We start from the raw sequence: 13334 nt of genomic DNA on the forward strand, positions 1-13334 counted from the left end.
AATGCGTAACCAAGCAACAACCGCAGCTGAGAGATACGTCACGCCGGGTTGTATCGTGGGTAAAATCCCGAATGTAAAACTGCTTTTGTACATTTTTTTGCATAAATATTCATTGTTTTCAAAAATTAATGTAATGCCCAAATGCAACTACAAGTAAGGTTATCCCGTTTAAGCCCCAAACCATAACGTTTTGTTTACAAAAGTTATTTTTGTGGAATGCTGATAGTAATTACTTGATTTTGTTTATGGCATCCGGCTACCGATTTCTTGCAAACTTTTGCAAAAACCCGACAAATTTTAAACCAAATAAAGCAAAAATGTTTAAGGTGACGTTGGTTAGGCATGGGGAAACAGATTTCAATAAAACTGGGAATGTTCAAGGACAACTTGACGAACCATTAAACGACACAGGAAGATCGCAAGCATTATCCCTAGCAAGGTAGGTAATGATCCTAATGCACGAAATTGGTTGCCAAACTTGTTTATTGTGGTTTCTGACCAGATGCATATCAGAGGAAAAATTCACCCACATATTTTCAAGCGACCTTGTAAGAGCTTCTGAAACCTGCAAACTGGCTTTGTCGATGAATTCTTGTTTTCAAAGTATAATGGACATATAGCACATATTTCCTGGTGTGAGCCAGTTTATTCACATGACATCATACTTTTGCAGAGAGAAATAATGAGGTTCAGATCAAACTTGACCCAATTTTGAGGGAAAGGTGTTACGGGTGTTTAGAGGGTAAGAAACAAAAGAACTGCTGTTGTATTTTTTGTAGAAAATGTAATTTTGAGCATTTACACTGATTTGGTTCAGGAAAATCTCTAAGTGAGTACATAAAAGCTGCAAGTTCCTCTGGAGTAGACTTCATGTGGTTCACCCCAGATGGCGGAGAATCAAGACCAGATTTGTATGCAAGAACAGAGACATTTTTCCTGTAAGTTTTAAAGACATATATGGGGTCCCAACTCAAATATTATTTAGCACTGATATTAATTTTACTATTGTTCAAGAATGTCACAACATTCATATTGCCTTCGTTACAAGGTCTGTGTAAATTAAGATTAAATGTAAAAAAAATTAAAAGAATCAAGTCTAGAGCTGATTGGGCACTCGCAGTATTTTTTTCACTGGCTTTAATAATTAAGTTATTTGTATCAAGTTATTGTATTTTCTTGTTATTTTTTTGTGCAGAAAGCTATGCAAAGAAATACATTCTTTCAAGGGTAATGATGAGGGAGATAAAACAACATTAGCCAATATATTGGTTGTTGCACATGGAGCATACTTAAGGGCCATGTGTGAAGTGTAAGTCCTGATGTTTTAAACTGATTTTTGTATCATGTGTTATTCTGTACACAACCAGTTTGTGTTATGATTATTAGTCAGTAGTTTGAAGATCAAGAACAACATAAGTTACAGTGCCATAGTGAATCTGCCACTTTGTGTTGTAAACATGAATGATTTTGGGGAAATTTGTGTCCCGAAAACACTATTTTGCATGCTGACATCCAAAAAAGGACTGGCACAGTCCAAATTCTGGCAATGAATTCTGATTTCAACAAATTAATTCAATAATTTTAAAATTTAAAACTCTATCCCTTACAAGTTTATTGCCTAACTTAATACTTTTTTTCAAACTACTTGTTTAACTACTTGTTTTTAACAAACATAGTAAACACTTTTACTGCCCAATGTTTTCAATTTCTTAACATTGCCTATATGCATGTTTACAGGTTACGCGACAAACATGGCTGTACTTTTGCCCAAGACATCAAACCTAACATGTTTAACGCTGCTCGCACCACGTTAAAAGTTACCCTGCCTCCACCTGAAAATGATGGGGTTGTTTTTAATGGCAATGATGAGGTAACAAGTGGTGATGACTGGATAAGAGGAATCACTATCAAGTGTACAAGCTTTAACATTCCTGTAAAATTGTAACGTTTTTTGTTCGACCGCGGTGTGATTGACGTGTGCGGTTTTGTTTCTCATTTGCTTTTTTAAACATCTATCAAATACGTGGTGCAAATGTTCCTTTTCTTTCAAACATGTTAATTGACAAAAAAAAATCGCCAGTTAACAAAATTTTGAACGCGAGTTACTCGGCCGCCCTTCGAGGTAGCGGCATGATTTTTTTACACGGGAAAGTTTATAGACTGACCTTTCTAACAATATCAAAATTATGAAAAAAAACATTTATAATCGGTTATGAATATCATATGCGTATTATGTCATAAGTTGCGAAAGAGAAATTCGCCCAGTGAAATGTTAACGCAAAGCATTTTACGCGCTTAACTCTTTCAAAGGTTATTAAAATATGTAAAAAATTCGAATGGAAAAGTGCAGAAATATGAAGTTATGTTTCGAAAAAAAATATCGATTTTTTTGATAACTTTTTTCATAGTTATGATCCCACTTTCAATTTACAACCAAATGAAAGCACGTAAATCAAGCTTTCCAAAAATATTAAACTTGTCTAAAAACAAAGGGGACTTCCGCTGTACGAGCCGAATACACCTAAACGCATACCCCCCATTGCAAACACGGTCTAGGAGTGGTTCTTTGCATAATTGCGCCGATAAATGTCCGCGAAAAATAAACCATTTGGTTTTCGAATACTAAATAAGAGTTTTTAAGTAAAATCATAATCAACAACAAAATATGAAATCATAAATTCCCTATTTGGGATATGCAGGGATTGGGTGCAGTTCCGTGATAACATAGGTACAATGATTCAGTAGGAGACTATAAAGGCCTGCAGCAATAACATTAAATATACATTATACCAATCTAAAAGCAAATACACTGCAGTATCAAATGGTACATCACGTGACATGACTACAACAGGGATATAATGTTGCAAGCTACAATTAAAACTTGTCTTGTTCACTGGTAACTCAGCAGCCGTTGGAATCTTGTCGAAGGTCGTGTTCGTCAGAATTTTTTACCGAAATGGCACTCCGTACCCTTCCGGGTTGTTTTATTGAAAATAGTCAAATTAATCAATTCTGTTGGTTCGGCAAACGTTCTCTATAGAAACAGACCCAAACAATAGCAAACGATTTTTTATGAAACTCTGGGAGGTTAAAGATTGTGTTGTTTACATTAGATTTAATCAGGGGCATTACCATTAAACAGATCAAAAATATATAGGCCGGGCTACTACTTCTTACATTGAAAGCCTACCACGCAAAACAGTTTTTAGATTAAACACTTGGAATTGCAGGTAGGTGAGTCCATACAAGTATAAGTACATTTGATAGGAGACGAACTACAGTTCATATAGGTTTGTACCATACCGAAACCTTTTTCTCCTGTGCACTGTTATAGCTATTGGGCGATCGTTGCGCTGCCTTGTCGTGACATTGATTAAAATATTCCAGATGATGTCTGGGGAGGTCGACAGCTGTGCGAGCCTTAACTGGCCTTAGTTTTGGCCTTTCAGAGCATTCACATGCAAATCATTATATTTCTGTACCGACTGCAAATGTACATTGAAATATATAGCACGCAGGGCAGCTGGCTTTGAGGTTCTAGTATAGCCTACCTTGTTGGTAAACGCAACCCATGCCCAAGGAGAAAAAAACAGAAGGGCAAGCTATTAATAGAACTTGCACTGCAGATTTGAACCCACAAAAACATCCTACATTGAACCCGTTTGACCGGGTTGTTTTGGAGTGTTTAAGTCTTTGTCATCAGCACTATATTGACATCGTGGTCTTGTGATGGTCTGCTCAATATAAACCTCCCCGTCTGCCACACACTTCAGACAGTCAAGCTAGTTACCGCAGTGGTTATTTCACAAGAGACAGCCAAGGCTGCTATACTTGCTTCAACGGGAACTGTACATATTTCTGCGTCACTATTAAAGGCTGGTTGCCTCGGCATGGCGTCAATATCGTTTCAAATAACCATGGTCCGCCACGGCCAAACGGTGAATAACATGCTGCAGTTGCTTCAAGGGCAAAAACTTGATGCGCCGCTGAATGTAAAGGGCAGAAATCAGGCTCACCAAGTGGGAAGGTAACGATTATGTTTTTGTTAACCTTGCCTGCACCAAGCAACCCACTCAGCTTTAAGAAAAATGTAGGCCAGCATAGTTTCTATAATGCTCAAAGTAGTGGAATTAACGAATACTAATCAAGAATGCTTTTACTGGGAGCCAATCAGTGCGCAGATATGGTCATTTCAAAATCGATGACCAGCCAAAGACAACCCAACACATGAGGCGAGAATGAAAACCCAATTAGGGGATAAGAGATACATGAGTTCGTGTAGATAATTTAAAATACACTCAAACTAAAGTTAGAAAGTCGATTCAATTTAATGCTACTAATTTTCTATTGCCGTTGCAGAGTGTTGAAAGATGAGTCCTTTTCCCACATATACTGCAGCGACCTCAAGAGGGCGATAGAGACCTGTAAAATAATTCTTCAGGAAAACGACAGTCACAAAGGTGTAAATTTTAGAAGAATTGTCCATCTGGCATATGGTGAATTGCTCAACCGTATCCCTGAAAAAGTCGGGTGGCAGACGGTTAAAAATAAAGTCTTTGTAACTTTTATGCCAGAAGGACAGTTATTCTAAAATTACCATGTCTGACATCAGCAGTAGCACTCCAAAGGTTTAATTTTACTAATTTTTTTCACTTTAACGTTGAATTATACAGCTATTTCCCAACCTTCCCTCTTGTATTATATTATCCATGCCATATTTCACACCCTGGTATTCTTGTATGCAAGTTTACTGCTTTTAAATTAAATTTAAATTTATTTCAGGTAGCTTTGAAAACAAAGCAAACCCGCCTTACTCCATCGATCCACGACTGCGCGAACGATGCATGGGGATAATGGAAGGTTGGTAGACCCACAAATATGTTATTCTGCGTTATTGTTTAGTTAATAGAGCACAACCAGCTCGATATTGAATTATTTGTCTGGTTTGCTTTCTGAAATTATAATTATCGCTATAGCCCAATTTTTGTGTTGGGGCATTATAGATACTTTTAAACGTGCAAAAACCACAACACGCAATATTGCTTGTGTTACTACAGGACAACCTTTGGCAATCTTGCGTAAGAAGGCAAATGAATACAACCAGCATCGCCGCGTCTTCACCCCCGAAGGAGGGGAGACTCTGCGAGATCTGGCCAAACGAACTGATTCGTTTCTCAGGTAAAGCTATTTCTAGAAACGCACTTTTGGCGCTTTTCAAAGAGTGCGAATTTACATTTTGCGTCAGCGCGACCTTTCAATAATTGATTGCTTTGTACTTGGTCACCAGAAATTTGTGCAACCGCCTTTGGAACGACCGATTTTCTCTCCGCGATAATTCCCAATCGCCAGCTAACGTGCTGATCGTAGCCCACAGCGGCTCTATTCGCAGTCTCGTTGGCGTGTAAGTATGTTAGTGTGTATTTAATATGACTTGCTTGGTAATTTACTCTTAACACCGGTTAAAGTAAACAAACGTGAAATTGCTTTCTGCTTTTGTAAGCGACACATACAAATCGTTGGTAATAATACTTTTACAAACGTTTCGTTGCATAACATCAACGCCACAAACTATGGCAGTTGTGCATGGATGATAACTGAAAAGTTTGCGTGCTGTATAACATTTACTTTGTTTTAAATTTCTATACCTATTGTGTTTCCTACAAAAAGTCTTTGAAAAAGGGGGCGTTAACTTATCACAGCATCGCTATAGTTCCGAAGCACGCGCATGTTGTTTTACAACACAACTGGTTGAAGGCGTTTAGTCGGGAATGTTATCATTTTGCGCTCTGGCGATAACTTTCGAACTAATTTCGCAACATTGTACGTGCCTTGTAGGGGTTGACCCCAGTAACGACCCAGACTCGTTTATCTGCGACGTTTCAGCGCACGCGGAAGTTGGCATTTACGTCACCGTTTGCAACGTGACGTCAACCGTTTCCACGTTGCTGTGCTGCTGGTAAATGGTCAATTCTCTGGAATAAAGAAGTAACGCGTATAAAGTAAACCGCGTAGAGCGTGCAATGATAACAGCGTTGAAGAAGGGGTCAAATATCCGTAGTTTCCGCTTTGTTTCCACGCCGTTGTTGTAACTTGTTTATGTGGGGTCGACACAGTCCGTTATTGGACAGCATCATTCATTGACTAAATGAATGGATAAGAAACCTTGTAGAACTTGCAAGGGCGAAACTTCATAAGAGCATCATCTTGTTGTTCTAACTACACTTACCCACTACATACTATTTTCCGACAAATTTCCCCTCCTAACTTCGCCACGGAGTATCAAAGCTGTAAACACGTTCTGCGGTGGAATTTTTGAAACATGCATCCTTCATTTGAACCAGTTTTACCAGGTTCGCCCACTGGTTTGGAAACACCGTTGTAAAGGAACTGACGTACACAGCACCTGTAACGTATTTAAACTTTACAGGTGCCTCTCATAGTGTTACCTTGTAATTGACTTAATCTGTCAGTGACGAGGTTCGTCACACCGGTGTTTTCAACTTTGCAGCATGGGACAAAAATACGACTGCGACGTACCGGATAACCTGATTGACCTTCCATGCGAGAACACCAGCGTTACACAAGCGAGCATCAGTCTGAAGGCAAGCGCGGATTTCCCGGTTACACGGCGACATACGGTAGAAGACAACAACCAACCTTTCACGGTCCTAGTCGAATGCACAAACCTTTTCAATTCTAAACATTTAAAGTCTGCAAAAAAGGAGAAGTTGATATCCAACGTTGCCATGACAGCCGACGGCATCTGACTTGGTGATAATGTTTTATATTCTTGCTGTATGTTATGCTGAACCCACTGTTCCACTGTGAATCGCTTGGCATTTTGTTTCTGTGTGCTGCGAGGATTGTTAAATAAAACTTGTCGGTTGCGTAGTTGAAGTTTCACTTTCATTGGTGGGAAATTATCATGCATAGATTATGAAGGCGAAATTCTCTCAATCGTTAATGCCACTTAAGTGGCCTTTACAAAATATACCGCCACTATTTTGTACGATACCAGTGGGGGTTCGTGTATAGGCACTGTGGAACTGTAAAATCACATTTTCCCACTTGATATTGACGATAACATTTGATATAATATTTTTTTCAATATACAGTATTTACAATCCTTGTACAATTTTTAATCTTCAAGTGTTTCATTACACAGGAAAAGTCAGTAATCATTTCCCGAGTAGTGAAAATCTGAGAAAATGTGTGCATGAATCTGCACAGTTCAAATGGTGTGGTGTTTGGCTATTGTGCGCATGCGCACAAAGAAGGCAGCGTGCGAGCCCCTGTGGTTGACAAACAACGTCAACCAACTGGCTGAAGGTTGTGTTTACGTGTTACGCGCGTTTTGTGGTTCAAAACCATGTATCCTATTTATTAATGCGACTAAGTGTAAAAGTAGATTTTGTCCTGTTGTAAGCTTTTCTGTTTGATTTTTTTTATCCACACTATACAAAGTTGGTTATAGCACAAAGCGTCCAACTTGTTTTGACTGAAGAGCCTTATGCGATTTTGAAAAAAAATATATTGTTCTTTTACCAGAAGATTGTGCCAAAGTTTAACTACGTTCATTGATATTTTCAATTATTCTATACACCAATACTGACAAGGTAAAAACTAAAAGCAACACTCTCACTTTTAGATACGAGCCGCAACTTAACAAAACGTTCCATTAACAACCGTTTACGCACATAATTTTTGGCCAAATAACAATTTATCCAACTCCTGCAATATTTGCTGAAACTGCTTATTGCAGCAGTTTACCGCAGAAAGCTGAACGTTTACATGCAGTCGAACCGACTTCCTGTCAGCGCTTCTGTTGTCAACAGAGCTTACTGCTGCCTACAGCACAAGCGTCTATTTAGACCTGCACGACTACTTTTTACTAAAAGACACAAGCGTTGGTTTCTTGCAAGGTATATTTTGTTTGTTCTCATAACGGCGACAACATGTAACTCTGCTGGAAAAGCGGGTGCCTTTGTTCACATCGTAACACTGTACGTGTATATTTGCAAACGCATTTAATTTAGAGCAGAAAGTACTCGAGAAAAGTACGTGATAATCGCCGGGACTTTTGCAGGAGCCCATTTTCAGAATACGTCGCGTATATTGCACGTGCAAGGGGGAGAGTTAAATGGAATTCGGTTTGCTTTTTTGAACTAGATATATAAATAGGAGAAGACGCGAACACGCACAGACACATGTACACACAGTGATTGTGACAACATTACGTTGCGTACGACGGATTTAATGAAAAAGCATTTTTTGCATTATCCAACCGCGCAATGCGGCAAGACGACAACAGGAAGGGCGGCGCTTGTAGCTCGTTCGCCGTTGAGCGCACGGGGCCACTGGCCATGAGGAGTCGGTACTCTTGGAGGGCCACGCCACGTAAGAAACTTTAGAAACATGTGCAAATGCTGTTTTTGGATCGCGCTTTGGGTCTCGATCTATCACAAACCACCAGGATTATATATCCGTGCCGTTAACAGCCCGGTCCGCCAACTGTGATAGTACGCAAGTTGTTTCGCGTCGTCGTCACTGTCGAAGTGTATGCAGGAGGTTTTTGGTGCAACGACGCGCCGCTGTATGATTTAAGGTCCCGAAAAACGGTAGTGAAAAACTGGGCGTCGTTGTTGATGCGAAGCATCTTGCCCGAAAGCTTGTCCATAATCTTGCAGCAACGGCCCCAGAAAGTGTATCGCTCGGATTCGATAAGGAACGGTCGCAGCGGGTAAGAAATTTCGTTGCCCATGTACGAGTAGCTCATATACAGACACGTGAGTACAATGCATTGCACTTCAAAAATGGACGAGACGTTCTCTGGCACCATCTCGCGGCAGAGCATGTAGACGAAGACGACGCTCGACGGCATGATAAAGGTGATATCCTGCCATCCTTGCATGAGCAACGAACGGTCAACGCCATGTAACCAAGAGATTACATCGCTAGGGTCTAGGTCTGGGAGGCGCCGACACCTACGGCAAATAAACTCGCCAAGGCATCTCAGAAGTTCCGCGGTGGACGCTTGTATGACGACTTTGCGCGGCGCGCTAGGTTTGTTGACGGCCTGCTCTTTTGGTTTGCTTGGAACAAGGGACTTTGCGTCAGCGTTGCTTATTTTTCTATCGATCGCTTCGATCTCTCGTCCCTTCGATTGTTTTGTAGCCTTGCTCAGTTCCAGCGCACCCTGCTTGCTAATGTCATGTGCACGGGGCTGCTGGTAGACGGCTTTGGTGTCGACCACACCGTTCGCGAGTCCCCCGGAGGTCTTGGAATTAATCACGTACATGGACTGTGACTTCTTGAGGCTGTTGCTGTGCCCGGCTGGGAGGCCGTTCGTGTGACGCGCATGAACATTGCCATGGTTGGCCTGGTATAGCGTCCCATCAGGATATGAGATAGAAGGATTTACCTGCGAACAATCAATTATTAATCGTTGGAAACGCGCGCAGCTTTGTGGCCTCGCAGAACAAAACCAAAACTAAGCGTTTGCGCTTGCAAGTATTACATGCAGCACAAACACCCAACCTAAAACATATAACATTGAAAGCTGTAAAGAATCTCTTACCTTGGAACCTTTACTGCTGCGACGTCTGGTTGTTTCAACCAACCTCTTCCACGCTGTGCTACTGAATATTATCGATCGTTTCTTTCTCCCGTGCTGATTCGATTCGACGAACGGAATCTGAATAAATCACAAAAATGGAGGTTTAAAATATTGGTTTTATCATCGCGCTCCTATGCTTGCAATAATGCATTTAGGTTTCATGTGCTAACAATGCAGCAACAAAATACACAAGCAATACTGAAAACAGCGGTTGTGGCCATTCAAATATATGAAATTCAAAATTGAGATAGATGAATTCATCGATTTTGTGTTACCCAAGCGCGCAATGGTCGTGGTTCCATTTTACCAGCACGCAACGAATGCACGCGATGCGAACTATGTGATCGATTTACATGCCCGGGTTGGCTTTCAATTCCCACAGCAACAAATAAGGCCATACATCGACGAGGAAGATCGATTCGGGCAGCTATAGGGATTGCTGACTGCATGGTATGCACCATAGTTATATGCAAAATGTATCGGGTTCAGTATTAGTGTGAATGTGTTAGAATCCGAATGCTTGCACCATTCATTAACATTGTGTTGCTTTTCGTTGTCTGGTGACAAATCTTGCTTGACGACGGCAAAGTTTTGATAAAACGCCCGACATTTTTAAAAGTTAGCTCATAGCAAGTGATAACTTGGGCACCACTTGTGGTCAACGATGTTCAAAATGAAAAATTTAGACACCTTAATCCTGGAGATCGCAGCAAGTTAACTATCTTGCTGCATTTGCGGTGGTGTTACCATACCGAAAGGTTGTGATGTTTCAGTGCCATTGTGGCGTAAAGCGACTGCAGTGGCCTCTGTTGGTTAGCAACAGGACCCGGCGCGTTGGTGGTGAATGATTAGAACCTCATCAGGAAATGACAACACAGGCAGTGCCGTTTCCTGTGTGATGAGACGGCTAATGAGCAATGCAAGCGCTCAGCAGGACAACTGCTCTTTTGTCGAATCGATGTATCAAATGAAAACAGCACCTCATGCACCGAAGAGATATTGTGTGACACGACGTTGGTGAGAGCGGAAGGGTTCTTCCACCGCAATGTACGCATTTCGGTTTTACCTCGTCAACTTACCCCTTCCCACAACGTTAACGTTAGATTCATAAACGACATACTGTCGGTCCATGAGATATGTATATACGTGATAGGTTGATATTAGACAGAACTACGCTAATGGGAGGCAATACGAGCAGTGGACGGAAATACCGCAACTAAGATCGCAATTAACCGGCCAATAAAATGCTGCACTATTACGGCAACTGGCCTACGTTTTGCTTCGCGAATGATGCAGCCTGTTTACGGAAACGCAGATCCACGTATTTCATCACGTCATTTGAATGAATTAGTTCAGCACAAAGAAAAAGAATGGGGGCGGCTGGGTGTAGATACGTTAGCATCATTGACGCCGCGTGACAAACAGATGCTGCCACTTTGTGTCACTTCCGTGCCTTATGCATGTGAAACAACAGCGTTGTGAGGTCGAATAGGCCCGGGCGCTTGTCCTCTTATCCGCTTTTGTTTCGCAACTTCCGTGTTCACCAACAGCATTTGTAGGTTGCTAAATTTTTATTCAAGCTATATTGAATTTAGAGTCGCTATATCGCGGTTTCTCGACTTATTTGGCTCCGAAGACGATCATCGTCAAAAATATGAAAATTTTGAAGACCTGTTTTTTAATAATGTGCCCATACAAAATGAACTTCATCATTCGAACTCTTGTTGTTTGAGAAGGAGACTTACTCACTGGGTCTATTTATGTGCCAATAGGGATCCAGCGCGGACACCAAGTCAAAAAACCCTGCCCTATATGGTTCAATAAATGGGAAATTGCGACACATTGGAAGGTATTTAAGAGGATCATCGCATTTATAGGGTAAAGCAAGTGTGAATGAATGGGACACAGTGTGAATGGCGGAACCGCATAAAATGAGCCCGTGTATACGCGAAAGATCCATTCTATTAAGTTTGCACGTACCCAATAGCACACGCATCGAAACGGGGAAGTCCGAAGATACATCAGTTTGATTTATTGCGACGCAAATACCTTTGGGCCTTATGGAGGTGGTTAAGATTGCATGACGTGGACCAAGTATGGGAAATACGCACCCAGTTTTGAACGCGAAGGTCCGGAATACGAATTTACATGAATATAGGGGCCATCCTCCTCCTTGGCGCAAGTGAAGTAACGTGAGGGTGGTCATTTGCAACAGAGAGGATGCAAGCTGACTCAGACAACGGCTACAAGGGACATCAATTCACGGACCTCGAGTCAACGTGCAATGACCGCTTGCATAAGAACAGAATTGACGTATGAACGGGTTCTCGTGATATGGCGGCCTGTGTTGAAAGCGCATGTGCTGGCCAATTTAATTTAATCCCGCTATATTGACCACAAAATTCTTCGTTCCACCCTATGCGTGAATTTACAGGAGATGGTCCCAATTAATAGTTCTGAGAACATGCTTGCTTTGTTCGGTTCACGTTGCTTAGCTGGAATATTCTGTTATCGTTTGTTGATTTGATTTGGTTTAACTTATGAATGTCAATGTACAAAATGAAATCAACTGTAGTAGTTTACCCAATAGAGCCTTATATCAAAGTTTGCGCTCAAACTCTTGCTATTGTTATGTCCGAAGGTTAACTTGCATGCACACTCTCTGACGTGAAAACGGCGGGTGACCGAGAGGAGACTGGTCGGTACATGCAAACTTAAGCGGTAACGCACAGGATCTGCATCAGAACACCCCACAAAACGGTATACGTACTAGCGATGGCGTCATGCCATCGCATCGACAGATACTAATCACATCCTGTTTACCGTTTCATGGACCTGTTTGTGCCAGATACCCCGACGTATTATAAGTTTTTTGGCAACTGATTGCCGACACGTTTCTCGTCGATATTCCTATGCTATCTGTGCGACTTTGGTGACTTACAATGGGCTTTCAGGGTAGGGGATTTAATTTGTACAAAAGCACAGATGGCGTTCCCTTTAACACGTTTGAGCGCTGATTGGGTCGATAGCGCCTTTGCGTCGTCCCGGAATGCTTTATTAAGAGTGCGAAGCCGCAATTGAATAATTGACAAGGGTATATTCGCCCATTTTGCTATGTGAATAAAATCCAAACATACCCAACGCCAAACATTTCCATCACCAAAGGAATATTTTTTTTAAACGCTTAATGTAGTTTTACCCACTGTGGCATCAACTCATGCCAGATTCACCTGAATTTCGTATTATGTATAAAGGTGGCCCAGGTTAATTCAATGGTCCACACCAACCTGTTTTAGATTTTCGATGCTCGATATCGTTTGATCTCGCTGAAGATCGGCGGCAACACTGTTTCCCATTTTTTCAATAAGGATGGACCGGGTAATGAAGACTGAATTATTGATGATCCTTTGCCGACCTCGCGCAAATTCGGGGACAAACCGACGTGCAGGTAAACTAATGGAAACTTCCTAGCATTTCAGGTTCAATAAACCTGTAAAGCAAAAACACTTGTTAGTGTCGTGACTCATAATGTAATACATTACTTTATCAGTAAGTCTCAAAATGAATGGTCTTGTGCAATGGTCAGTTACTGAAAAGACGCCTTTGAAACTGAAGCATAAAAGCAAGAAAAATATGCTGCTTCCAACTCACTAGTTTTGCTTATATTCAGAGCAAATAATGTAAACTTCAGTACACACCACGTTTTGTTTGCATTTAT

At 41.2% G+C, this 13334-nt stretch overlaps 3 protein-coding genes across 5 annotated transcripts; 2 read left to right on the top strand and 1 right to left on the bottom strand.

Annotated features, from left to right (window-relative positions):
- The first annotated feature begins 275 nt into the window (after window positions 1–275).
- On the top strand, window positions 276–2067 carry LOC145899079 (fructose-2,6-bisphosphatase TIGAR-like). Its single transcript, XM_082987790.1, has 6 exons — window positions 276–439; window positions 503–603; window positions 674–742; window positions 818–938; window positions 1196–1309; window positions 1738–2067. The coding sequence occupies exons 1-6, from the start codon at window positions 318–320 to the stop codon at window positions 1943–1945; spliced, it is 735 nt and encodes a 244-aa protein (XP_082843916.1). The 5' UTR covers window positions 276–317; the 3' UTR covers window positions 1946–2067.
- Window positions 2068–3782: 1715 nt separating this feature from the next.
- LOC145898758 (fructose-2,6-bisphosphatase TIGAR B-like) lies at window positions 3783–6885 on the top strand. Of its 3 annotated transcripts, none has more exons than XM_082987349.1 (6): window positions 3783–4027; window positions 4360–4460; window positions 4783–4860; window positions 5058–5178; window positions 5288–5401; window positions 6509–6885. In XM_082987349.1, exons 1-6 carry the CDS (start codon window positions 3891–3893, stop codon window positions 6765–6767), a joined length of 810 nt encoding a protein of 269 aa, XP_082843475.1. In that variant the 5' UTR covers window positions 3783–3890; the 3' UTR covers window positions 6768–6885. The 3 variants fall into 3 exon arrangements, with proteins under 3 accessions (XP_082843475.1, XP_082843476.1, XP_082843477.1); XM_082987350.1 differs by having other exon boundaries at window positions 4360–4451; XM_082987351.1 differs by lacking the exon at window positions 3783–4027 and adding an exon at window positions 4037–4232.
- A 1028-nt stretch (window positions 6886–7913) lies between these two features.
- On the bottom strand, window positions 7914–13102 carry LOC145897578 (uncharacterized). The gene is made up of 3 exons (XM_082985929.1): window positions 12904–13102; window positions 9578–9694; window positions 7914–9421 (listed from the first exon to the last, which is right to left on the bottom strand). The coding sequence occupies exons 1-3, from the start codon at window positions 12970–12972 to the stop codon at window positions 8492–8494; spliced, it is 1116 nt and encodes a 371-aa protein (XP_082842055.1). The 5' UTR covers window positions 12973–13102; the 3' UTR covers window positions 7914–8491.
- Window positions 13103–13334: the final 232 nt, after the last annotated feature.

Source organism: Ascidia mentula, chromosome 4 (genome assembly GCF_947561715.1).
Source record: "Ascidia mentula chromosome 4, kaAscMent1.1, whole genome shotgun sequence".
Classification (NCBI taxonomy): domain Eukaryota; kingdom Metazoa; phylum Chordata; class Ascidiacea; order Phlebobranchia; family Ascidiidae; genus Ascidia; species Ascidia mentula.

What these genes read in the sequence shown, in the direction of transcription:
- LOC145899079 (XM_082987790.1), top strand. Translation starts at nt 318, where the DNA reads ATGTTTAAGGTGACGTTGGTTAGGCATGGGGAAACAGATTTCAATAAA. An exon ending in GTGTTACGGGTGTTTAGAGG is followed by an intron (nt 743 to 817) that starts GTAAGAAACAAA and finishes GATTTGGTTCAG; the next exon opens with GAAAATCTCTAAGTGAGTAC. An exon ending in AGAACAGAGACATTTTTCCT is followed by an intron (nt 939 to 1,195) that starts GTAAGTTTTAAA and finishes TTTTTTGTGCAG; the next exon opens with AAAGCTATGCAAAGAAATAC.
- LOC145898758 (XM_082987349.1), top strand. Translation starts at nt 3,891, where the DNA reads ATGGCGTCAATATCGTTTCAAATAACCATGGTCCGCCACGGCCAAACG. An exon ending in CAGGCTCACCAAGTGGGAAG is followed by an intron (nt 4,028 to 4,359) that starts GTAACGATTATG and finishes TTGCCGTTGCAG; the next exon opens with AGTGTTGAAAGATGAGTCCT. An exon ending in GGAAAACGACAGTCACAAAG is followed by an intron (nt 4,461 to 4,782) that starts GTGTAAATTTTA and finishes AATTTATTTCAG; the next exon opens with GTAGCTTTGAAAACAAAGCA.
- LOC145897578 (XM_082985929.1), bottom strand. Translation starts at nt 12,972, where the DNA reads ATGGGAAACAGTGTTGCCGCCGATCTTCAGCGAGATCAAACGATATCG. An exon ending in GCATCGAAAATCTAAAACAG is followed by an intron (nt 9,695 to 12,903) that starts GTTGGTGTGGAC and finishes TGATTTATTCAG; the next exon opens with ATTCCGTTCGTCGAATCGAA. An exon ending in GCAGCAGTAAAGGTTCCAAG is followed by an intron (nt 9,422 to 9,577) that starts GTAAGAGATTCT and finishes GATTGTTCGCAG; the next exon opens with GTAAATCCTTCTATCTCATA.